We start from the raw sequence: 27,828 nt of genomic DNA on the forward strand, positions 1-27,828 counted from the left end.
ATTACACACACGTGCACACACACACACAGAGCTTACCTAATCTGCTTACCCAACAGAATGAAAGAAAAAAAAAAAAAAGTAGCTACATGCAGCATCTCCCTCCCAGGGGTATTTATTGATTGTTTTTGTCTCTGTGTCAATGTTGAGCAATGCCATATAAATCAAACTCTCACTAAGTATGCTTCTGAACTGCTGTTTGAACTCCAGCTGCTATTCTCAACCTCAGCAACGTGCCCTATGTTGGTAAAAGAGATATTTCATCACCTATTTTTCTTCTAATTTCAATGCTTACTTATTCCAATCACTACTAATTGGGTCATTCGGTCGAGGGATGAGGAAAACAAAGTAAATGAGACATTGTCTTCAGCAATTTATAATCTCAACATAAAACACACGTTGTATGATGTGTTGGAATATAAAGGGGAAGAGAGGTATTATTTTTCTCAGCTTGATTGAGTATAATTGACAAAAATTGTACATATTTAAGGCAAACAGTGCGATGTCTGGACACTTACGTGTTGCAAAGTGATTACCATAATCAACCAAATTAACACATCCATCATCCTGCACAGTGATCTTACTTACATATTTATGTATTTACTTGGCTGTGTATTTATGTATCGATGCATGTGTCTATTTATTTCGCTGTGCTGAGACCCTTCAATACCTACTTTCTCAGCAAATTTCACACACACACTACGGTGTTAGTAACTATCCCCTGAACTTATTCTTCTGTAACTGGATGTATACACCCTCTGACTAACCTCTCCTCGTTTAATTTTGATTGAGTGTCATCAGTAATCGCATCACAGAATAATGAACAAGTTAGCATGATGGAACACACAGAATTTGAATAAAATCTGGAAGGGAAGACTAGATTCTGATGTCCTAATAAGACAGCCCAGTGGATGGTTGGTTGTTGCACATGGAGCTGAGGCACCAGGTCTGGTTTGGGCTTTGTCGCCTGCTAGTTACACCTCACTAGGAGGGCAAGTTCACCTCTCCCTGGTGCTTCAGACTCCTGACCCATGGTGGGGTGTAAGGGCAGAGAAATGATCTATGGTGGTTTATATCTTCTCCACCCTGGGGGCATCTTCTAAAAATCAAATTAATAAAATGTATATGGAGACTTGGTTAGCAAATGCTAAATAAATGTTAGCAGTTATCATGAAGAGAGGCTGTTTACACATAAAACAAATATCGATACGATTCCTGATGTCAAAGAACTTGTTGAACAAAGCAGGAACGATGTGTAGACAGTATATAGGGACACCACCGAATTGTGTCTGAGGACGCCGTGAATACAGTCAACTGCAAAAACATGAGCATTACAAACAATCGAGAAATAGCTCCCAAGTGTCTCTGTCTCTGTCTGTCTGTCTCTCCTCCTCTCACACACACATTGAAACAAACACAGAGACAGAAGACGTGGTCAGCTGGAGGCCCATGAAGGGGACGAGCTTATAAATGAGCCCAGGCTAGATAACGATCGCAAACGAGCATATGTTGTTTCGTTACCTTCAGAGATTTTAACGCCTACTATCTCCTAAATGAGATCATTAAACAGCATGCACCATCCCTGGTGTTGTGCAGAGATTCATCTGGAAACCAAACCCCCAACTCGCTGTTTTACACAGCTTTCTGAAATTACCTATGTTCCTCAAGTTCCTTAACCTGAAAACTAAAAACTAAAAAAAAAAAAAAAAAACCAAACACTAAAATAAATAAATAAATAAATAAATAAATAAATAAATAAATACAAAACAAAAACTAAAAACTAACTAAAAAAAAAAATTTAAAAATCTGTCCTGCATGGAGTTTCTTACAATATCTATGCCAAATTCCTCAGCAACTTTTCCATTTATACTCTCCCAAAACACAGACATTGCACATGATTCTGATGTTCTATAGATCACGTTGTATATTGATTATCACTGTCATTATTATACTTGGATGAAGAGATGCCTTTGGTTTTGTTTAAAGATCATTCATTCATTCATTCATTCAACAGAAAGAGTGAGCAGGAGGGTGGGAGGAGCAGGGGGAGAGGGAGAGGCAGACTCCCCGCGGAGCAAAGAGCCCCATGCAGGACTTGATCCCGGGACCCTGAGATCATGACCTAAGCCAAAGGCAGATGTTTCACCGCCTGAGCCCCCCAGGCACCCCGAGACTGCCTTTTTTTGATCCCTTACTGTCTTTTCTAGAGTTGATATGCAATAAAATGTTAACTAAATAACTGAATCTGTATAGGTGGGCACAGCCAGAGTGACAGTATGTGCAGAGGGTGTTGGGGGAGATGGAACAGAAGTTGGATAGACAATGACTGCACTGCAAACAATACCAACATTCATTTATTAAAAAAATAGGCCTCCTTATGGAAACATAAACAAGAGGAGGAAAATGTCAAAATCGCAGTAAAGTAAGAGGGGGGATACTCACCGGGAAGGCTGAGGAGCCTGGTATGCAATCAGAAAAAGTCAGTACAAAGAACCTCCGAGAAAAACAAAGTTGTAAGGATGGTGGATCAATAGTGCTGCTTGCTGAAATGCTAGAAAATTACAGGATTTGTCCAAGGAGGTGGTCATTGGAAGCTTTAGAGTGTACAGTTTTAGTAGAGTTGTGAGAAAAAGCAAATTGCAGAGCTTAAGGGAATTGGTGGAGAAGTGGTGGTAACGGGGACAGAGATTCCCAGGAAAAGACCCAGCTGAGAAAAGCCACTCCACCACGAGCTGCGTGAGTCACTGATGACCCGGAGCCGGGCAAGACCACAATGACATTTTTTCTCAATTTCAAATGTCTATTAAGGATATTTAAAATGAGCTCTGCCTTTCAGGCAATCAGGGTATGAGTATTTTATTTTTCAGGGGATCGAGGTTTTCAGGTTGTCAGAATCACAGAGGTAAGCATTGGCCTTGCAGTTACCATTGCTTTCATTTGCATTGTTTGGAAGGCGAATTAGACCTTTCCCCTTCTTTTTCCCCCAATATCCACAGGACACATGAGGGCATCTGCAGTACCAGGGCTGAGCTATTCCAAGTTATCTTGCAAATAATGTGTGTGTATGTATTGGAGAGAGGGAGAGCTAGAGAGAGCGAGAGAGAGCACTCAGGTGAGCAGAAAGAGAATCTTCTAAGTATAATTATTGGGCTTCTGTTTATCAGGGCTCCTTTTTTCTGGCTCCTTAGCCCTCTGGCCTTCCAGAATATACACACGGGCTTCAAGTGAGCCGATTACTAGAGTCTACAAAAGCCCCAGAAGTAATCCTTCCAGGCACAAGGTCAGAGCTTAGACTCTCTATCTGAACTTGCTCACCAAAACCTTGTTGCTGAAGCAAACAATGCAAAAAGGTGTGTTTCCAACTTTTACTGTAAGACAACATCCCAGGGTGGAAGGGGCAGTGGTGTTTAACAAGGACCCATAGGATAACTCGTCATCAGCAAACAGACAAGAAATGCACGTGTGGGTCTAAGCGAAAAGGAGGACACAGCTAAGCTTTCATCCCAGAACGGGAAGAGATGCTGCCAGATGGAATAACTGACAGGGACAGATGAGAAAGATGCTTGCAACATATTAAGATCAAAACTTGCATAATGATGCATGCTCTGGGCTCTGGTTTTAGTTTTGTCTAAAATGTGTATCATCTATATACAGGGGTGTGTGTGTGTGTGTGTGTGCAGACACACATGAACTGGCTGTTTCTCTCAATGAACATTGCCTTAAGAAATCATATTTAGGGGCCGCCTGGGAGGCTCCATCGGTAAAGTGAATGCCTTCAGCTCAGGTCGTGATCTCAGGGTCCTGGGATCAAGTTCCCACATCGGGCTCCCTGCTCAGCACGGCCTCTGCTTCTCCCTCTCCCTCTGCCCCTCCCCTGCTTGTACGCGCATGTGCTCTCTCTTTTTTAAGAAATCAATAAAATATATATATTTAAAAAAAAGAAATCATATTTAAATGAAGGATGAAGATGTTTCACAGACAACATAGCTCATCCGAAATGACTTAGTGTTCAGCAATCATCTTTAGTTTAATTTGATTATAACTGAGAGACCCTCAAGAGAAACTGTTGCACAGTACTATGTCCAGAGAAGGAGAATGTCAGGAAGAAGATAATGTACAAAAATAAATAAATAAATAAATACACAAACAAATAAATAAAAATAAAAGAAGATAATGTGCATTACACTTAGAAATAGCATACTCAAAAAAAAAAAAAGAAGGAAGGAAGGAAGGAAGGAAGGAAGGAAGGAAGGAAGGAAGGAAGGAAGGAAGAAAGAAAGAAAGAAAGAAAGAAAGAAAGAAAGAAAGAAAGAAAGAAAGAAAGAAAAAGAAAGAAAGAGCATACTCAGAGGCTATGGATTTTTGAGAGATTTCTGGCAAGATCCTGGGGAGACAGTGACAGTCCTGCCACAGCCTGTGGGTTGGGGTAGGGAGAGAGCTGCAGCAGGGCCCTCCTCAGGGTCTGGAAAAGCCTGGGAATGGGAGCCTTTGAGACCATCCCTCCACTCTGGCACAGCTGTTCCGTGTGCTGAAGCAACGCTCTTCTCCAGGAGGCACCTCAAGTGGGGACCCAGCTTGCTGGGAAACCCAAGATTTTCAGCTCATGTGATAGCGAGAATCTGCTTATCATTCTCTTATCACCATTGTGATCAATAGGCCATTCTTTTAGTTAGCCTACATAGCATAAGCCAATAAAACTCTACTTCATGAGCCCTGGATGTGCTGATTAAAATCGGAGCGGTTCCAGGCTTGGCCTCAGACCTCTGATGGTCACACTTCTACCTGACTGGCATGCAGATCCCTTCACTGGCCTTCCACAGATCGCCTAACAGCAAGCATGGAAATGAGCCTGGAAATGGTCCTCAAACTTCACTCAGTTTCTCTCCAAGGAGAGAAGACAGTCATTAATGCTTCTCCGAAAGGGACACCCGGGTGGCTCAGTGGTTGAGCGTCTGCCTTCGGCTCAGGGCATGATCCCGGGGTCCTGGGATCCAGTCTCACATCGGGCTCCCCGCAGGGAGCCTGCTTCTCCCTCTGCCTGTGTCTCTGCTTCTCTCTCTGTGTCTCTCATGAATAAATAAGTAAAAGCTTAAAAACAAAACTCAGAAGGAAGTGTCATTTAACCAAGTCTTCAAGGTGTCTGGTGAATTTGGAGAGACACTAGAAAAGAGCGTACCTGCAAGCACACGGACACAAAGTATTTATTTATAAATAATTATGTAAAAATAAATACATAAATACATAAATATATAGACAAACAAATAAATAAATATGTAGGTTTATAAAAAAGAAGTATGATTATTTATAAGTGATGAGAAGTAATAATAGCAATTAAAGACCAACGGTTGAACACTAGCCATATACCAGATGCTACGCTAAACTTTATATCTGAGTTCCAAGACTCAGTGTTATTAATAACTAATCAGGAAGTGCCGTGACTTGATGGGCATTTGACCAAGGCCCCTTCTTGTGGCTGCTACGGCCGTGCACCACATGGCAGTCCCCCCACAGCACAGGCATGTGCTCGTTATATAATAGCTCGAGGGCAAGGCAGGTTGTTGGCTTCCAGGCCAAAAGCTTGAGCAGCCAGCTAGAATTCTTGCTTTAATAAACTCAAACTGGCTTTCTGAGTGTACTCACACTTAGTGACTCTCTTCTTCTGTAGACAGACAGACACAGAGGAATACACACCCCACTGGTACACACACCTTCATTTATTTATTTATTTATTTATTTATTTATTTATTTATTTATTTATTTATTTAATGATAGTCACAGAGAGAGAGAGAGAGATGCAGAGACACAGGCAGAGGGAGAAGCAGGCTCCATGCACCGGGAGCCCGACGTGGGATTCGATCCCGGGTCTCCAGGATCACGCCCTGGGTCAAAGGCAGGCGCTAAACCACTGCGCCACCCAGGGATCCCGTACACACACCTTCTAAGACTCCTCTAACACTTTGGCTCAAACTTAGTCATCATGTTGCAGTATATAGTTTGTTTTTCTTTTTCCTTTTTTTAATATTTTATTTATTTATTCATGACAGACACAGAAAGAGACAGAGAGGCAGAGACAGGCAGAGGGAGAAGAAGGCTCCATGCAGGGAGCCCGACGTGGGACTCGATCCCAGGGTCTCCAGGATCACACCCCGGACCAAAGACGGCACCAAACTGCTGGGCCATCAGGGCTGCCCTAGTTTGTTTTTCAAACAAACTTTTTTTTCCCTATCTGATTATGGCATTGATATATATTTAATATGGATAATTTGAAAATGCAGAGGAAATCATAAAACATAAAATGAAACATGTCCGTTACCCATATGTCATTTTCTCATTCCTGCTCTCTCTCTCTCTCTCTCTCTCTCTCGTTCAGGATTCATTCACTCATGAATTCAAAATCAAAACAAAATAAACAAACCTTGCGCACAACTTGGCTTATTTACTTCCCTATGAATAGCCTGTTAGAACAAGAGACATCTTTTATAGGTCTTTTCCCCACACCACACACTACTAGCAGATGGTCCTGCTTCTTCTGCTTCTCAGTGGCACCTCGACCCCCATAATCAATGTGGGAACAGGGCATATGTTCCCATTCCAATAAACTTGTTAGGACTGGTAATGCATTAAATTGCAAGCCAAAGTATCAATTCCAATGCTGTCTATGGGTAGAAAGAGGCCATTAACAGAAAACATATTGTGTTCTTTTATTTTCTATCAGCTAAATTCTTACTTTTAACATTTAACATGATGCAATCAATCTCTCTGACTCTATTAATGCTAGCTTAGATTTAGTCACCAAACGAATGAAGGGTCCATTACGGAATAGACTATCTATTAATTCTGTTACTGAATCGAAAAACTTCCCCCAGCAATTTGAGTGAAAAGTATGAAAAGACTCAAGACTTACCCAAAGTTTTCAAGTGAAAACAAATTGTTAGCAAAGTATTTTAAATGATAATTATACATCCTATTTTTCTTAGAAGCAGTTCTGCACATTTGGCTAAAACTAGAATATTTTATTTCAGGATAACTCCCTTATACCTAAAAAGAAAAAAAAAAAAGCATAGGAAAAGCATAGGAAAGTTTTCTTAACTAAAAGTGTAGAAGAATCCTATTATTTCATATTAAAAACAAAACAAAACAAAGCTAGGCCTTTATCCTAATAGACTGCTATCCTAAAAGCCTTAGGGTAGCATTATTTTTTTTCTTTATTTTTCTCTATTTGAAGCTCCTAACTGTGTACACAATCAGTTGTCAACTACCATAATGGGCTAACCCAACCAGCAGGTTATCTCTGGCAAAGTATTCTTTTCACTTTTGGCTTTTTCTCACAGGTTTCTATGATGTGTATGGCATCATCATTGTCTTCCTTCCATCGAACCTGATATACCTGCATCCCCAAGCATTTGGATTAAAAACAAATTGCTTCGAGCAATTCTGATTACAATCCCAGTTTAGTGCTTTTTGTGTGCTAGCCGGACATTTCTGAGTTCTGATCTATCCCTTCATAGTATGGGCTCCCAATTGCGTATGGGATTAAAAACAGCAACTGTAATAATGATTTTCAGCCACAAATAACTGAACAACTGGAGAGAAGTGATGGCACAGAGTCTCAAATTATGGAAGGTCAGAGAAAAATAAAGACCTGGGGGAGGGCAGGAGTCCCTAAAAAACAGAACATGACCTTAGCGCTCGGACACAGTGCAGGAAGCACATATGGAAGGGATGCTGGAAATCACAACACAGAAGTTATGTTTCTAGGGCCCAGCTCCATCCCCTCCATCTCCCTGAATGAGTCATCTAGGGGAGAATGGCCCAGCAGGTGTCTGACTAGGGTGGCAGGGGGCCATCCGCAGGGCAGCCCTCCTGCACACTGGCCTGTGGCAGGTGTGAAGCTGCCTCCTGCTTCAGAAAGTAGACTAGAGGGTGGCTAGCAGTTACCCGATCTTATTTTGGAGGTTACGTGAGCACATTTAGAAAGAGCAAGGGCGATAATGAGCTTATTAAGGAAACCAATCTATAGCATTCCAGGTTAAACCAGGAGTCATTCCTCTGATACCCTGAATTACATTGCTAAAAAGTACAGGGCCACGTCTAATGGGAGCAAGGACAGCAAACTCTCCCCCACACAGTGTGAACATAAATATGAATGAAAATAGAATGCCTTGTGATATAAAGAACTATCAATACAGATTTGTCATCTATTCCTGGAGCAAACCATTTTTTTTTTAAATCCTTTTAATAGAAAGTCATGCGCTTCTAAGTTTCATTGATTTTTATTTTTGCTTCAAGGTAGCAGTTACCCTCTTTATTTATTAGGTTATTTATTTATTTATTTATTTATTTATTTATTTATTTATTTATTTATTTTTGCGGTGGAGATTCGCAATTGCCAGGAACGGCAGTGATACAATCATTGCGTTCAGACACACTTACAGGAGGCAATGCACTAACGAGCAAAACTTTTCTAGGAATTAGACTATTGACTGTATGAAAATAGTCGCTGCCGCAAATTACTCTGCAAGTCTCAACAGAGACTCCTCTAGCTATGGAGGACCAAGGATATACTAATATGGGTGCAATTTGATTATTGTTTGGGAGAAAAATCAATTCATCTGTCTCCAGACCATTCAAGCTAGCCAAGCAAAACATACAAAATAATATCAACCCCGTTCTTTGCTGCCACGGAGTGCAACCAGATAACAGGGCAACAAGGGTGAAGAAGTGGCCGCTTGCCTGTGGCTGTGGATTCTGAATGCTGAACAAATGTTGGGTAAAAACAATGGAAAGAAAACTAAAACAAAACTCAGTTTTCTGCAGTGGAAACATTTGTCCATTTCTTCCTTCTATTAAACATTATATGTATATATAATATTATATAATACATAATATAATATATATAATGATATATATCATTATGTGATATTCAAAGACAGATCCCTCTAATATTCAAATATCTGGAACAGGAACATTCAGGACCCTGCAGACAGAATGTGTTAAATGACCCATTATGATCTTGCTGACTAACATATCGATCTAAAGGGACCAATTCACTGTTAGGAAATAACTTACAAACCCTAATGTCAAATCTCTTACCATTTGTTTTTTTTTTTACTCTTTCCAAATAAAAGTGTGCTGGGTGAAATAACACGATACACAGTTAAAAAAGAGATGAGAGAAATCACCTAAAGCATTTACATTTGACCTTTTTGGAGATCGTTTCTCATACGACATTATGGTATATTTTATAGTCTTAAACTTTATCTGAGACCGTTGCTTGTGTCTATTCAAGGGTTAATAAACCGAATTTAATGTTGTTGGGTTTTTTTCCTTAGCAATTACACACACTTGATCAGTGATAATGAGTAAATGTTCAATGAGAGACCTTGCACTGTTATTTTCTACTGAACCACAATCTTTATTAAGAAGCAAGGTGCATCGGACGCCAATTTTGTAGGATTATTTTGATTAAGGTAAATCATTGCACACAGCTACTAATCTTTCAAAATGAACTACAAATTAGCATCATTTATTTCTGTCTTGTGCTTCATTTTGCATTTAATAATAGAAACCCTGGGTAAGTGTCAGTGTCAGACCAAAAGTAGACTTACCATCATCATACTGGCCGAAGCAGAGGGCGAAGAGCGCTCCGAGGATAATCCCTGAAGCTAGCCATTTCCAGAGATAACACTGTTGTAACATCTTCTGTCCAATTCCACTTGAGGCTGATCTGAAATAACAGGAGGGAGAAGGAAATATGTGACAAGTCCTGTGATAGGTAGACACAACGGTCGCAGCACAGAGAAGCCTGTGAAGGTAATGACCTGCGCCACGCTACCTACTCGCGAAGTCACACACCTGTTTAGCGCCCTGCAACTCTTTACCCACATAAACTCGCAGACAAATGATCCCTAAAGAAAGAAATATTTTCTGTTGCTTACTCCGTAAGCAAGGAAGTTGAGAACCTAACATACTGAGGATACCAGAACCACACCCTTTTCAAAACTGAGACCCTGTGAGTGCATCACACGTTGAACAGTTTAAGTTGCTAACATTTATGCTGTCTACAGCATAGTTCAATGATAAAGTGTGCATTTGTATTATTTTTACAAGTTTATTTATGTATTTATTTGAGAAGGTGCACAGGTAGCTGAAAGGGCAGGGAGAGAGGATCTCAAGCAGACCCCCCCCCCCCACGCTGAGCGTGGAGCCGGAGGCCGGGCTCGATGACATAACCCCGAGACCATGACCTGAGCTGAAACCCACTGCCTGAGCCACTCGGGCACCCCCAGGGTATGTTGTTTTATGACAAATTATGCTGGTGAGCTACATTTAGTATCTACGTGAAAATCTCAACAGACATTTGTCCTCCACAATCAAATAGAACAACTCTTCATTACAATTCTAATTGCTTTCTAGCAACAGCCGGGGAAATAGGCCATGCCAGGTAAGGCCAACGACACAGCATCCATTTCTACTGTATCTGTCCTCCCTTAGGAGGACATCTGGATGAATTTCGTTTTCATCTCTTTATTTTTCTTTGGAATCTCCCAGCAAGTAAAGAAACAAAGGGAGATATCAGTGGCCACCAAAAAGTCCTATTGAAAGAATGATGTGCCAAGCTTCTGTGTAAGAGGAAGGAATCATTCACACGGAGTTGCTCAAAATACCCTGGTTATAGATCACAGTAGAACACGGACGTGACGGTACTTCTCTAATCCAGCAGTTCTACACTCAAATGCCTTCGGGGACAAGATGACAAAAGGGAAAAGCGAATGACCATAATGGGACAAGCGGGATGGTGAGGCTGGATGGGGTGTAGGCTTTGTCTGCAGAGACCGGCTAGTGCCAATGTCTGTCAACGGCTGCCAGGTGGGAATGCAAACCAGTGTTGCCAGGTCTTCTAAGTTTCCAGAATATCATAAAAATCAAAATTTCCCGGTGAGGTTGCTTAGTGCTTAGAGGAGTGTCCAACCCTCTTTATAACCAAGTGCTTCTGGCAGGCCATGCTGTTCTCTGGGGGCCTTCACTTTACCACTCCTGCCCTGGATTCTCTTTCCTTAGACTTCTTGTGGTCAGGCTCATCAGAATGTACCAAGGAAATATTCTTTTTTTAAGATTTTAATTTATTTATTTACTCATGAGAGACACAGAGAGAGAGGCAGAGACACAGGCAGAGGGAGAAGCAGGCTCTACGCAGGGAGCCCGATGTGGGACTCGATCCCAGGACCCTGGGGTCACACCCTGAGCCGAAGGCAGATGCTCAACCACGGAGCCACCCAGTCATCCCCCAAAGAACTATTCTAATTCCAACTTCACATATTTTATTTCATCCATCTTTCTCTTATTTTTCTGTTTTATAAAGTTTTTTTTTTTGCACAAAAGCATATATTAGTATACACAATGTATTTTAAACTTGCATTAAAAGTACAAGCTCATTTTTTTTAGACTCAGAAGATGCGTAGTCCTTAAATTTCAAAGGTCACTGCAGTAGATCTCACATATTTTAGAATAGAAGCTCCTCTGCTGTGTCCTTATCTAAACCAGAGAAACAAAAAGGAACCTTGTTTTTACCTCGCCCTCACACATTTTTTCCCCCTTCCTGGCAATAGACTCGGTCTCTGCTTTTATAACTTGTAGGCATAGATAGCCCAAAGAGAGCCCAGTATTAGATATAAGAGAACATAAAAACCATGCTCACTGGGCAGTCCTAGTGGCCAAGTGGTTTAGCGCCGCCTTCATCCCAGGTCGTGATCCCAGAGACCCCGGATCGTGTCCCACGTCGGGCTCCCTGCATTGAGCCTGCTTCTCCCTCTGCCTGTGTCTCTGCCCCTCTCTCCCTCATGAATAAATAAATAAAATCTTAAAAAACAAAAACAAAAACAAAAAACAACCATGCTCACAACTGGCCAGTGCTAGCACATATAAGAGCAATGGGTTAGAGTTACAAATTCAAGTTTTTCTTTAGAAATTCAAGCTATTCAATTTACCAGTGACAGGATTTTGAGCAAATTAGACAGCATCTCTGATTTACTGTCCACATTGTCAACATGAAGATAAAACAGTGCCTACCCTGAAGTTTATCTTGATTAAATGAGTGCATAGCTATTATTGCATGATGAGTGCATCAAACAGAGTGAGACTAGTATAAGTATTTCTGACTCAGCATCTGTGGATATACTTTCTCAATCTGGCTTTAGGATAACCTGTAAGGTATGTGTTACTATCTCCCTTCTGTGGAGGAAAGGTCATGTTCACCGCCTTCAAGTTACAAACTGGTGTGTGATTGAAGAGGTGGTCTGGGTGGGTGGTGAGTTTGATGCCTATGCTCATTGCAGTAAAGAAAAGGACTAGACAATTTCCACAAGAACACATGGCTCAGAAGGTTTCAAGGGATATGGGGGCCTCTTCCCAAGCCTGGATAAAGCCCTACTAAGAGCTATACAAATGATAGCTCCAATTTTTTTTTTTTTCTAAAAAAGAAAAAAAAATGTTATAGCATTAAGAAACAGAACACAGTATCTAAAGTTAAAATTATATGTGTATATATATATATATATATATATATATATACACACACACATAGAGAGAAAATACTTAAAGAATATTTATTTAAAAAAAATATTTATTAAGAAACATTTAAAGGACACACAATACTATCTTCCCAAAAAACAAAATGGCAATGTTGTGTTTCTTTGTGGGTCCTTAATCAACCAACTTGACTTCCTTCTTACTGGCTTAGCTTTAGTATTATGTTCTCACAAGTGTGCCATTTTCTTTTGTTTTTTACTTAAAGTATTTGGTTCCATTTAACAGCCTTCAAGATGAAAACCACCAGATGGTTCATAATTTTAAAATTGCTAAAGCCACTGCATTATTCTATCTCCAGAAATAGAATCTCCTGATATGTGATCCTGTATATGGTTAATGGAGAATCATACTTACACTTTTGAAAACATCACAATAAAAGCTGGCACAAGAATTCATTTATTTCTTAGCACCTGGAGCAATAAGAATATTTGGGAGAGTATATTGTTTTAAATGATGAAAAGATGGCAACTTTTCTATTTTTTTTTTACTACCTAATTTATATGTTTACCATTTGCATGGCAATTTTAATCATTTCAATGGGCTCAACATTTATATCACCTGAAAGAACGTTATGACTCATCATGTCACCCTGATGTCCTAAGACATAGTACACATATTGACTGGATAAGAAAATCCTGATTTCTAAATAAAGATATAAGGAGAAGATGCCTCCTGGAAAGAGGCTACAGTTCTACAAACAAAAGATGAAGGACTCAAATGTTTAATAAACTTATTGTGCCAGTCAGTTGACAGGCTCTACTGTCATCAAGTTAGTTATAATAGATCAAATGCTTTATTTTATATGTTTTAACTTTTTAAATTATTTAATTTATTATTTATTTATTTATTTATTTGAAAGAGAGAGAGAGAGCACAAACAGGGGAAGAAGGAGAAACATACTCCCTGCTGAGGATAGAGCCTGACTCGGGACTCGATCCCAAGATCATGACCTGAGCTGAAGTTAGACACTTCACCAACTGAGCCACCCAGATGCCCCAAATATTTTAATCAAAATAACATTCTCATTATTAGTTGTACAATATGTAAAATTGTGGGCAAAGTTCTCATAGGAGATGGAACCCCAAATCTTGTTAGATAACAGTAGGTAAATGAAAGGTATTTCAAACAACATCACAGATGTGGTGTAGTATCTTTACTATAAATTCCATATCAAACTATGCCATGTTGTCTGGGTACAAATCTTCCCTCCAGATGTCCTTGGCCAAGAATGTTATGCTGTAGCAATCTAGAACATGCCCATTCTATAAAAGGGAATTAACTTACCTATAATTAAGCTCATTATACTTGCCTTTCGGGAGATAATTTAACTGGTAAAGTCAACACTGGTACACCTAATAGAGTCCTGTTTTTGCTACAGTGTTTTGGAAATAGACAAAATATACAAAATAAATGTACACAACTCAATACCTCCAAAATAAATAATAATAATCCAATGAAAAATGAACAGGGCACTTGAACAGACACTATCTAAAAGAGACATACAGATGGCCAAAAGACACATGAAACAGTGTTCAACATTAGTATTCAGTAAACACAAATCAAAATAACAATGGACTATCATTTCACACCTATCAGATGGTCAAAATCAAAAAGATAAAAAATAATAAGCTGGCTCAGTCGGTAAAGCATGTGACTCTTGATGTCAGGGTCATGAGTTCGAGCTCCATGTTGGGCATAGGATTTACATAAGGAAAAAAAGAGTTTAAAAAAAGAAATAAATAGCAAGTGGTTGGTGAGGATGCAGAGAAAAGGGAACCTCATTCACTGTTGGTGGGAATGTAAATTTGTGCAGCCATTGTGGAAAATAATATGGCAATTCCTCAAAAAATTAAAAATAGAAATACCGTATGATCCACTATTGGATATTTACTCAAAGGAAACAAAAACACTAATTCAGAAAGATATATAGACCCTTATGTTTACTGCAGCGTTATTTACAATACCCAGTGTATGGAAAAAGCTCAAGTGTCCACTGATAGATGAATAAATTAAAAAGATGGTATGTATACAGTGAAAAGTTACACAGCAATATGAAAGAATGAGATGATGCCATTTGTGACAGAAGAAAGCTAAGTGGATGTTATGCTTAGTGAAGTTAAGAAGAGAAAGACAAATGCCATTATGATTTCACTTATATGTGGAACCTATAAAACAAAACGGACTTCTAAATACAGAGAACAAACTGGTGTTTGCCAGAGGGGAGGCGGGGGAGGGGGAATGGACAAAATAGATGAAGAAGAGGTAAAAACTTCTAGCAATAAAATGAGTAAGTCAAGGAGATGGAAAGTGCAGCATAGGGATTATAGTCAATATATTGAAATAATATTGTACAGTGACAGATGATGACACCTACTGTGGTGAGCACTGATGGGGTAACATATAGCACTGTTCAATCCATACGTTGTACACCTGAAACTAACATAACATTGTATGTGAATGGTTCTTCAATAAAAATGGAAATAAGTTACTGACAAATATAATCAGCCTATTTAATTTCCATTTAAAAATTGTTTGTGGTGCTAAATTGGGCTCCCTGCTCAAAATGGAGTCTGCCAGAGCATGAAAGACTCCTAACTCTGGGAAACGAACTAAGGTTGGTGGAAGGGGAGGTGGGCGGGGGGTGGGGGTGACTGGGTGAGGGGCACTGAGGGGGACACTTGACGGGATGAGCACTGGGTGTTATTCTATATGTTGGCAAATTGAACACCAATAAAAATAAATTTATATACATAAATTTATATATAAAAAACAAGAATCGAGTCTGCTTCTACCTCTACCCTCCACTCCTTCTGCTCTCTCGCTCACTCTTTCTGTATCTCAAGTAAATAAATAAAATATTTTTAAAAAATTTTACCCAACTAGGAAAGCCAATACTCTGTCAGTGGCATGTGTAAAGCATATATTACTAATCTAGCCATACTAGTTAGTTTGATCAAATGTGAATAAGTAAAATTTTTAAAGAGAAAGTGGATTTCAATGCTCATATTCAATATTGTTATTATATTGAGTATTCTTTTTAGTGTTTATATGCACATTTACTCAATACGAATTTACTGTATATTTAAAGTATGTCAGAAATTCTGCTTCTGCAGAATTGACTTATTAGAAATAAGCAAATTTAGCTTCCTCACAATGACATTGCTATTGAGCAAGCACCATATTGCATATTTTTTTTTTGCTTAATATATCATTTCAAGATACTTCAATAAAATGATTCTTAAATTAGGGAAATATTAAATTTAATTTCCAATTTGAAGTGATTTCCTTTTAATCTGTGTTTTCTGAACTATCATGTAAATACTGGTCTTAGACATAAATATACTTCCCATGATTTCTTAGAAAAATAACAGGAAAACAAGCTTAGTTTGAAGGGGCAAGCACTCTGAAATAGAAAAGCCCAAGCGTTATTTTATCTATAGAGTATTTAAATTACAACCAGGTACATTTAAAGCCTGTGTCTCTGCCTCTCTCTTCGCTCTCTCTGAATGAATAAATAAATAAATCTTAAAAAAAAATTAAAAAATAAAACCAAATTTTAAAGCTCAGGAAAGTGCATGCATGATTTTCAAGGAAAACTTGAAGAGTTCCGGGTTATGCCATTCACTGGCATAGGAATTCCGGGTTATGCCATTCACTGGCATAGGAAACAGATTATGGATAACATTTTTATTTGACAAGAGTTAAATGTCCCAAGAAACACACATTAATAAATCAGTTGTTATTTTCTTAGAGAAAACACAATTCAAAGATACCAGAGTAGATCACCAGAGATCAAAATGGAAAGTATGACAATGTCAGTGACTTTTTTGAGGTATTATAAGAAAAAGTCCTGGCTTTGGGATGGGAGAGATTCAAGATGCATTTCTAGCCCTATCATTGCTTTGCAATAGGAATGGTAAAACAATGAAAACTTGTGAGACTTAGAGTAAAATTAGGACGACAAAATCTATTTTAAGATTTAGAGACCCTTGGGTGGCCAACTCTCAACCAACTTGATTTCAGCTCAGGTCATGATCTCCGGGTGGGGGTGTGTGGGATTGAGCCCCGTGTGGATCTGCTGGTGATTCTCTCTCTTCCTCTCCCTCTGCCCCTCCACCTCTAAATAAATAAATAAATCTTTAAGTAAACAAATAAATAAAATCCATTTTATTGTTCTGTAAAAACATGAACATGTGATGATACAAAAATTAATAAGATTAGTACTAAAGAATATTCATTTTAAAAATGTACTGCATAAATGTTTATTAAGTGCTGATTTTGGGCAATGCATTTTTTAAAAAATATTTTTATTTATTTATTCATGAGAGACACAGAGAGAGGCAGAGACAGAGGCAGAGGGAGAAGCAAGCTCCATGCAGAGAGCCTGATGTGAGACTCGATCCTGGGACCCCAGGATCATGCCCTGAGCCAAAGGCAGATGCTCAACCACTGAGCCACCCAGGCGTCATGGGCAGTGCATTTTAGAGGATGCAGAGACCACAGCAGTATGTAAAAAAAAAAAAAAGGGTGAATTAATAAACGCATCAATAAAGTTGCATGTGCAGTCTTCAACCTAACAGGGTGTGGAAGTTACACCCTAAAATGTCCCCACTATAAATCCTGCACTTGTGTGATTCCCTTCTACAAATGACAGTAAAATCTGTGACTTGCTTCCAACTAATAGAATATGGAAGAGGTAGTAAGATGTCATCCCCTTGATGCAGTTAAATTCTAGAAGACTTGGCCTTAGGGGGATGCTTTCCATTTGAGCTTGAAGATGCAAATATTCACGCTGTAAATATTCACATCCCTATGGAGAGGAACTCATTCCCAGGAACCATAGGTACCTCTTGAATCTAATGGTAGCCTGAAGACAACAACCCTCAATCACACAACTAAGAGTAAATGAATTTCAGCAACACTCTAAGTAAGTTTGTAGGGGTACTTCCCTAATCAACCCTACAGATAAGGATTGCAGATCAACAGGCAAATGATTGCAGCCTTGTAGGACACTGAGCAGAGGTCCCAGCTGGGCTGTGGCTGAACTTCTCAACCCCAGAAGTCATTAGATAACCAGTACAGGTTGTTTTAAGCCACCAAGTGTGTGGTAATTCACACACTGCAGTAGAGAATACAAGGGAGGATCTGATGAAAAATGTATGAACGTAAAATACCAATCAGTTGAGTGTTTGTTCGAATCTTCAGACTATGGGTATTTATGGAATTGAGGATGGGAATGGAAATGCCGCACACCACAAACAGGAGAGTGGTTTTGCACCATTCAGTGGTTGTAGCTTCAGTGAAACGACACATATGAGGAACATAATCCCCAGCAACATGATACAACAACTGTGCATTCCTGTAAGTGTTGCTTCTGGTCGAGTGTTCATGAAGCCTCATGGATAAGACAGCTTTCCTGCCATTCACTAGCATTTCCTGAGATAACACTAAGGAATAAAGGGTCAAAAATAGTTGATTCTAACTACCTTAATCTATTTTGGAGGCTCTTGAGTTAAGTCCTTACAAGTTTAAAGCATTAACAAACTAACCAGAATGGTATAACTATATTTTTAAAAGATTTTTCCCTTAACTGCCAATCTTTAGAGTAAGATATATATTGAATTGCATTTATGTTACCAGCATAATAACAATTATAATAAGTATAAATCAATGTGTAGGTAAAAATGCAGGAAGAACAAGTATGTCCCATTGTGCTAGACTTGCCGAACACCATTACAAAAAGTTATACAATAAAACACGCAAATCAGTATTGTGTTCTGAACTATGGAAACTTGACTGAACAACCTATTTGCCTTTAAAAAATGAAGGTAATATTTTGTTTAGATAAGTGAGATTGAAAATTTGTTTATTAAATGTAACTGTACTAAAAGTCAGAAAGTACAAAATTAAAATAATTCTTAATATATAGAAAATTGCATTCTATAATAGAAATTATAGTTTGAGGGGATCCCTGGGTGGCTCAGAGGTTTGGCGCCTGCCTTCGGCTCGGGGTGTGATCCTGGAGACCTGGGATCGAGTCCCACATCAGGCTCCCTGCATGGAGCCTGCTTCTCCCTCTGCCTGTGTCTCTGCCTCTCTCTCTCTCTCTGTCTCTCATGAATAAATAGATAAAATCTTTAATAAAAAAATAAATTATATTTTGAAAACAAATGTAATGTAAACTTGAAAGTGATGAGATTATAATTATTTTAGATATGATCAGTTATACATAAAATTCATTTTTCCTGATAAATCTTTCTTTTTCCTCTCTCTTTCCTTAACTGAAAAAAAAATTGTCCTAGAATTCAATCATATTATTTTACTAACTTTTGCCATAACTAAGATTTGGTTGAAAACATGGTTTTAAATAATAGTCTTTGCCACCCCAGTCTTAATCAGTGGTGGAAGAACGGTCTCAGAACAGTTTGTGTCAATTGGCCATTTAAGTTTAATAGTAAAAGACTGGTTAATGATAACAATGCATCATAAAACCTTCAGAAGGAAAGGAGAATGTTTTGTGGACCATGGACCATTTGTTTTTGTGTGTGTGTGTGTGTGGCAGTTTTAAGTTATTAGTTTTAAAATCAGTACTTTTTAACGGAAACAACTTGACCAAAAATCTGTCACAGAATTTTGAGACCCATTAAAACAAAAGTTTAATGAGAAAAAATAAAATAATAAAATAAAATAAAATGAAATGAAATGAAAATAAATAAATAAATAAATGTCTTTTAAGTAAGTGACAGATTAAGGATAAAAGATTCATAACCGTTCTGATTTTAAGAAATAACTGCAAGTATTAGATGACATCGCAAAAGCCATCTTTACAGTTTTTATTTGTTCTTCTAAAACCATATGCATTAAGACCATGGGTGATCAACTAATAAAGCACATCATTTTTCTTATATATAGTTGGTGAAAATTTCAAGCATCATTTGTATTTACTTGATTATTCAGATGTATAGGATAGATACTAGAGTGACACTGGGAAACAGAATTTCTAATTAATAAAGTATTCTGTGTACTATGTAGTTTCAATATATCCTTTATACAATTTATCTTTAACTTTTATTTAATGTGATTAGATTAGAAGACTTGCATTTTAACCAATTTGGCAAGTGAGATGTAATTAAACTCATTTTCCATTACCCCTCTTCATATCTTAAGAGACTTAGAAAACTGGAGCCTTTTCTAGGCTTTATTTATAGTTTACATTTTATAGTTCACATATTTATGTACATGCTAACATAAAATTGTTTACCATGTCAATGCAAGTACAGAAACTATACCGCACATAGCATTTTGTACTGTCTTTGTAGAATTTTTTAGGTAAGGTCTTCAGCAAACTGAATTAGAACTACTTCATTTATGATAATTTTAAAATTGGAAAAATCTGTTAAGAACGAAATGTGTATGCCTGATGCTGATAAAAAATGCCAATAAAGATGAATATTTTGAGTATGACAGTAGTATTACTAAAATTATTGGACATATTCTTCTAATTTTGACAAACAAATGGTAGATGGTTCTGTTTAATTTCACTTTGCTCTTCTAGTTTGTACTAATAAATTATAAGTGAAATTTATACCCTAAAGTATTTGCAGAAAAATCATCTCAAAAACAATAACAGTTGTTCAAAAAATCATTTAATAGGAAAAGGCATATAAATAACTGTTTTTTTGTTTTTATTTTATTTTATTGTATTTATTTATTCATGAGAGACAGAGAGAGAGAGAGAGAGAGAGAGGCAGAGACACAGGCAGAGGGAGAAGCAGGCTCCATGCAGGGAGCCTGACGTGGAACTCGATCCCGGGACTCCAGGATCACACCCTGGGCCAAAGGCAGGCTCTTAACCGCTGAGCCACCCAGGGATCCCCCAATAACTGTTTTTTTAAGAAATATTTTAAGCTTTGATTTTATGCAATTATTTTTAACTTTTTATCTTAAAATGTATATGATTAAAGACATGTTCAATCTTCTCAACTGGCAAAAGTGTGAAGATGGGTAATTTGATTTAGAGAAACAAGCCTCTCATTCATGCTAAATATCCATCAAGGTCATTATGATCTTTCTTAAAGAGACTATAATTCTAATGTAATACCAAGTTTTATTTGAACATACAGAAGTTTTTGTAAGCGACAATTTTGCTAGAAAAACAATCATGATAAAATTTTATATCTAAATTTATGCAATTTACATGTGGCTGAAAGAGCTGAAAAGAGCTATAAGATTAAATATGTCTCAAATATTCAGACATTTTCAAATCAGAGCATTAAACTGAGAATTAAAAATTTAAATATTTAGTAGATATTTAACTATTGTGCTGAAAACAAAATGAATACAAATTAAATTATGAAAAAAACCCAACAAATCAAATTATGACTATGAAATGACTTTGTAAAGAAGAAATAATATTGTAGTTTTGATCAATCAATGCAATGTAAATTCATTAATGCTGATTAAGATATTGTAGTAGAGTTTTTCAGTTGACATCATTTTAGAAATAGGTTTGAAATTAAAATCTATTTCAGTCAAAACATCATAAAATATAGTATGTAGTATAAGAAAAGAGTAAAGATGGCTCTTCAACAGGAGTGCGGATGGAGCATCCCTCCACACTCAACATGAAATATTTCACGAATAATATAGAACTTCCACAGGGCCTTGAAGTCTAATAAGATCTAGATCAGAAAAGGGAAGGGGGTAAAATCACTCAGATAGGAGAAACAAGGTTAAAAAATAGAGGACAAAGAATTAGGAAAACAAAAATCAGTTCCCTAGGATAGAGTCTACATAGTAGACTAGCAGGTGACAAACTCCAAAGTATACATTACTAATCAAATCATATGGAACCAGAAAATCTAGGCTAATAAAGTGGGTTTTTTTTTCTTTATTTAGTGAGAGAGAGAGAGAGAGAATAAACAGGGAGGGAGGAAAAGAAGGAAACAGAATATCAAGCAGATTCCACACTCAGCATGGAGCCCCATATGGAATTTAATCTCATGATCCTGAAATCATCATCTGAGCTGAAATCAAGAGTCTAAGGCTGACTCAGTTGAGCCACCCAGATGCCCCTAAGCTAAAAAGATTTTTTTGTTGTTTCTTTCTTTTTCTTTCTTTCTTTCTTTCTTTCTTTCTTTCTTTCTTTCTTTCTTTCTTTCTTCTTTTTCTTTCTTTCTTTCTTTCTTTCTTTCTTTCTTTCTTTCTTTCTTTCTTTCTTTCTTTTTTCTTTCTTTCTTTCTTTTTCTTTCTTTCTTTCTTTCTTTCTTTCTTTCTTTCTTTCTTTTTCTTTTTCTTTCTCTTTCTTTCTTTCTTTCTTTCTTTCTTTCTTTCTTTCTTTCTCTTTCTTTTTCTTCTTCTTCTTTTCTTTCTTTTTTAGTAATAGTGACCTACTGACATGTTTTAAAAAGAAGAGGATACGCAAATTCACTTGGTAGAAATATGTAGAATGTACTAAAAGGATGAATGCTGAGTAACAGATGACTAAATGCTATCAAATGCTATAATTATTCCAGTTATGTCCTCTGTTTAAATGCATATGGATATAAATACATATTAGCAGAGTTACCTGATATTTGCAGGACACATGATTAAAACCAAAAGGTCATTAGCTGGTCTTAGACCATTCCTTATAAAAGACAACAAGTGTTATGATTGTAAAATCCTGACCTATCTATCAATAGTAACTCAATACAACTAATACATTCTTTATGATTGAAGAGAAAATACAATTTAGTTTCCTCTTATTAATACTGGTTATGTTTCATGAGTAATAAAATAAACATCCTCCCATGTCTGAGCACACACATATTAGCAGAGTTATCTTTAATCTACAATAATGTCTATTTTTAACATGGATCTTCATAGAAAAACTCACTAAAATAAGTGTGTATAAACCACATGTTATTTTAATATTTTTGTTGAAATGGCAAAGGTAATGGAAAATGATATAAATAAGTACCTCCTTTAAGAATTTCAGAAAGCAAAAAAGGCTCAAGCAACGAATATATGGAAATGTGAGTTGGAGCTTTTTTTCCTACTTAATTAGCATTCATGTCCAATTAAACAATAATCACTTTATAAAGTAATGCTTTTCCCCTAAGAATTATTTTTGTAGTTCAAAGGTTCAAGTTTTTAACTACTACTCATAAAGCATGCAGAATAACTTTAAAAACTATGAAAAGTCTCCTATTTTACATGACTCAGGAAGATATTTCTCTTAGAAAAATATCATTAAAGAGTACTAACATTCATGCAAATTGAAGGCTGGAAAGGCTCCCCCCACCCACCTCATTTTCCAGTTTCAGAGGTGGGTGCATAAATCAGCATCAGGAATCATTTGTGGATGAAAGGAAGTAGAAGTCTTAAGATTGGAAACTTATTGATGTGATGCCCATAGGCAAAGACAGAATCAGATATTATGGGTAATTTTGAGTTGCAATTTTAATGATGATAAGGATAGTGTGAAAGGGGGTATCCAACAGGAAACAAATCCCATCTCTCTGTCCATACCCACCAATCCACCATACATTGCCAAAGTATATTCTGCTAATAGTTTGTAAGCAATGGGTGTATGAAGAGTAAAAAATAATAATAATAATCAATTATATCTGTGGTGGGATGAAAATGTGTGTTAAGTTGTAGAAAAGAGAAGCTGGAAAGAAGATGTGAGCATGAGTGCGTATGTGCGCGCGTGTGTGTGTGTATGCTTGTGCACACTATGCAGTAGACTGCATGTACTATGAAGAGTAAGTAGCCACAATATTAAATTGTTTTATTTATTTTTAAAGATTTACTTATTATTTTTCAGAGAGAGAGAGAGAGAGAGCAGAGGGAGGGGCAGAGGAAGAGGGAGAGAGAGTCCCAAACAGGCTCCCTGCTGTGCATGACAAGCTCAATGTCATACCTTGAGATCATGATCTGAGCTGAAATCCAGAGTGGGACTCTTAACTGACTGCACCACACAGTCAACCTCTATGTTAAATTGTTTTAATTAGAATACTTTTAACATTTGATGTTGGGCAAAAAATTATAACTGTGCTGTCCAGCCCATAGTGCAACAATTTGAAACTCAAGCTTTAGAGTGTATCATGGAGCGTCAGTTCCATAATCACAGCTTCCTCTGTATATTTAAGACCACAGTACTGTCATCATGCCCCACAAAGCCTCTTTTCGTAGTCACAGTATTTGAGAATTATAACACTGTAGAGTGTCTTTCTGCCTGGAAAAATCTATCTCTGTAATATAAGCGATAGCTATAAAGATGATGTGCCGGGATGCACAATCTTCCAGGTGGAAACTTTAGTACTGCTATTCTCAAGATTTTTTCAAAAGGAATTTTCAGAAATGTCATGTAGTTACTTAAAAAAACAATACATCTATATAATACATATATATGGTAGCAAAAGTTTTCTTAGATGCACATCTACCTTACCCAAGTCAGTTTGCCTTTAGGGCATTGTCATCATCACTGCATTTTATTTTTACCATTCCAAATTTAACTTTTGCTCAAGTATTGATTTATGCTCTAAATTTTGTAATCATGTAATAAGCTATTTTAAAAAATCACACAGGGGTGCATGGACAGCTCCATCAGCTAAGCATCTCACTCTTGTTTTTGGCTCAGGTAATGATCTTGGGGTCATGGGGTCAAGCCCCCCATGGGTTTCCATGCTCAGTAGGGAGTCTGCTTCTCTCCTTCTCCCTCTACCCCTCTTCACCCCCTCCACTCTCACTCTCGCTCTCGCTCTCAATCTCAATCTCTAAAACAAATGCACACATATTAAAAAATAAATAAAAATCACACTAAATTCTAGGTTGAACACATACTGATGATATTTACCTATGTTTTTTTATTATTATTTTTAAGGTTTGAGGATGGTTCTAAATAATATTATCTTTACATTTTTTATTGCACTACAGTTGACAGAATTCCAGGTGTACAACATAGTGATTCAAAAATTACATGTATTACAAAATGCTCATGGCAAGTGTAGTTGCCATCCATAACCATACAAGTGATTACAATATTATTGACAATATTTCTTATACTGTACTCTTCAACCCCATGATTTATTTGTAACTGGAAGTTTGAATCTCATAATCCCCATCACCTATTTCAGCCATTCCTCCTACCCTGTGGCCCTCCCTCATCAAGCACCAGTTTATGCTCTGCATCTATGTGTCTATTTCTGGTTGTGGTTGTTATTCATTCATTTGCCTTGTTTTCTTAGATTCTATATATGAGTGAAATCATATGATATTTGTCTTTTCCTGCCTGTTTTATCCCATATAACATAATACCCTCTAGGGCCATCCATATGGTTCTAGACAATTTTTTAAACCAGCGTTTGGTATTTGGCATTTCAACTTCCAGTGAGAGCCTGTATGTGATTCTAAGTTCATACATATTGTTCCACCATCCATTAAGGGGGAAAAGAAAGAGAGAGAGAGAGAGAGAGAGAGAAGGAAGAGAAAAAGAAAAAAATAATCAAATTGCTGTGATCTCTTGTTCTCTACAGTTTTATTTTCTTCAATAAACTGATTTAAAAGTAAGCCTTCCAAATACGTTTGAATGTTATCAGATTTCCTAAGATTATCATGTATAAAACCATAAAGATGAAAAGAGATGACATATATAGTATCATATTTGGAGAACATATAACTTTTGGGAAGTAAAAGAATGTCTAAATATAGTAATAGTAGCGTATTATTCTTAAATATAGGAAATAATAACAATATAAGTAGTAGTATGAGTAGAACGATAAAGCCCTGAAGGTATAGTTATAGATTCTAGAAACATCTGCATACCACTCCTGTCCCATATGTGAATTTCAAAACATATGATAAAAAATATATGATAGAATAGAATTTGCTAATACAATCTAAAATATTAGATACATATCACTGTACTGGAAAGAAAAAAAAAAGGGCTTTTATATCGAGATGCTTACCAAAAGAGACTTCACACCAACAAATGCACTAGCAAAATATGCTATTTCATGAAGCATTGCTAATTAAACTGTGAAATTCCGCATACAGAGATTAGCCTCTAAATATCACTTTTCTTGAAAACACATTAGAAGTACACTGATTTTAATACTTTGAGTTAGAACTAAAATTGTATCATATGCTATCTTCTCCCAGCCAAGTAATACATACAGAGCAAAAGCTATTCTAACTGTCATATTAAACACCTTTAAGTGTGGCTGATGACTATAATTTTCTTGTAATCTCATTCTGAACGGAGCTTTCTTAGCAACAGCAATTATAGAGGAGGTGGGAGTCTGGTGATAGTCATTTGTTTGTAGAAAAAACAAAGGAAACTAATAAGAATGAAAATACTTAGTCTAATAAGAAAAGTTTTATTTAAGCTTCTTTATTGAAGTAAAATACTACCACAAATTGAAATGAATCCTCATTGGTTATTTTAAAGATATTATTGCTACTTTAATTTCTTTAAAAAAATAATAATAATTTCCCAGTAACTTGTAAACTTCTGAATCTGGGATATAACAATAATTTTTGCAGATATGTCATATTTGATGGTTTAAGAACTTTTTTTTTTTAGATTTTATTTATTTATTCATGAGAGACACAGAGAGAGAGAGGCAGAGGCACAGGCAGAGGGAGAAGCAGGCTCCTCACAGGGAGCCCGATGTGGGACTCGATCCCGGATCCGGGGATCATGACCTGAGGCAAAGGCAGGTGCCCAACCGCTGAGCCATCTAGGGATCCCTTAAGAACATTTTTATAAAATATCTACGTGTTTATTTGTGTCAATGATATATTAACATATATGTGTTAAAATATATCTAATCCAAACATATATGATTGAGCTTTGATTAGACACATTCACTTTTCAGATTTCGCTCATTTGTGCCAGCAAGGTAAAGTTTTCTTCCCCAGGAAAACAGTGATAAGTTATCTATTTCTCCTGCATAGTGTGGCAAATGTAGTGGTAGGAGATGAATGAAAATAAAGAGAAGCCCCTAACAAAACAGAAATAAAAGATCAATAATTCAGCAGTGCGTCTGTAGAGATGCTCTTCGGGGTCACTGTTTGGGGTTATTTTTCCTCCCTTCCACCCTGAAATTCTACAACTTAAAAACATAGCTGAAGCGTATTAAGTATTCTCTGTAAGTATTAAAAATACAATGGCCGGACATATTTGTCTTTTTTTTAACCTTTTCACCTTGTTTGAAAAGTATGATTTAACAAGGCATTTACAGAGCTTGAATTTTAGTAAGAGAAGACAAAAGCACAAACCTAATGTAGGCAGTGTTAGCACTTGAAGACGGATGTGGGGCTTGGGGTAGTGGGAGAGTGGCTCGTTAAGTAGTATATGCTCAGGGAAGGCTCTTTGATAAAGTGACATTTGAACTGAGACCTGAATAGAGCAGGGGACTTTTCAGAGAACCCATCCCTGGGAAGCAGGAATACACATTTCAAAGGCTCTGAGTTGGGAGCAAGCCAGGCCTGGCCAAGAAAAAGCAAATGGTTCAATTTAACTGCAGCACGATTGAGAGGGAGCCAGGAGGAAATGAGATGAGAGAAGTAGCCAACTCAGGGGGCTTGCAGAGTGAGGGTGCCACTTACTGGGGTGTGTTAGGTGGAAGGAAAAACAGATTCAGAGCGGATAACAAGAGTTTGGTTGGAAAGTTAAAGGATGACATATCTAGGAGACCACGAAGTAAAGACATCCCACAGCCTGGTATCAAGGAGTTTGGAAGTCAGCAAGATACAAAGTGGACCTTCCTGGAATAATCAGGGAACTGAGTCTTTATGGGGTGAGTATAAAGGGAGAAGAAATGAGGCTTGCAAATAGTTTGTGGTCAGAAAAATAAGGGGTGAAAAAAAATAAAAAGAAAAATAAAAAAGAAAAAAAAAAAGAAAAATAAGGGGTGGGGGTTCTAGCTAAAGCACCTCAGAAAAAGTGAGGCAACTGTAAAGGCCAGTAAAAAATAAGTTTCCAAAATGGTGAGTATGTGAACGTGTCAAGCACTACTGATAGGCCAAAAAAGATAAGCACTAGGGGTGCCTGGGGGGCTCAGTCAGTTAAGCATCTGCCTTCAGCTCAGGTCATGATCTGGGTGTCCTGGGATCAAGTCCTTCATCAGGCTCCCTGCTCATCTCTCCTCTCTCTCTCTCTCTCATAAATAAATACATACATAAATACATAAATAAAATCTTTTTTAAAAAAGAAAAATCTTTTAAAAATAAAATGATAAAGACTGAGAGTTG

General features: G+C 37.2%; 1 protein-coding gene across 1 annotated transcript in view; it reads right to left on the reverse strand.

The window, feature by feature from the left end:
- PCDH15 (protocadherin related 15) overlaps positions 1-27,828 on the reverse strand; it is an 876,905-nt gene that overhangs the window by 731,660 nt on the left and 117,417 nt on the right. The window contains exon 2 of the mRNA XM_072803740.1: positions 9,606-9,724. Coding sequence (XP_072659841.1) covers positions 9,606-9,696 — 91 coding nt within the window. The 5' untranslated portion in view covers positions 9,697-9,724. The remainder of the gene's footprint in view (positions 1-9,605; positions 9,725-27,828) is intronic.

Source organism: Canis lupus, chromosome 27 (assembly GCF_048164855.1).
Source record: "Canis lupus baileyi chromosome 27, mCanLup2.hap1, whole genome shotgun sequence".
NCBI lineage: Eukaryota > Metazoa > Chordata > Mammalia > Carnivora > Canidae > Canis > Canis lupus.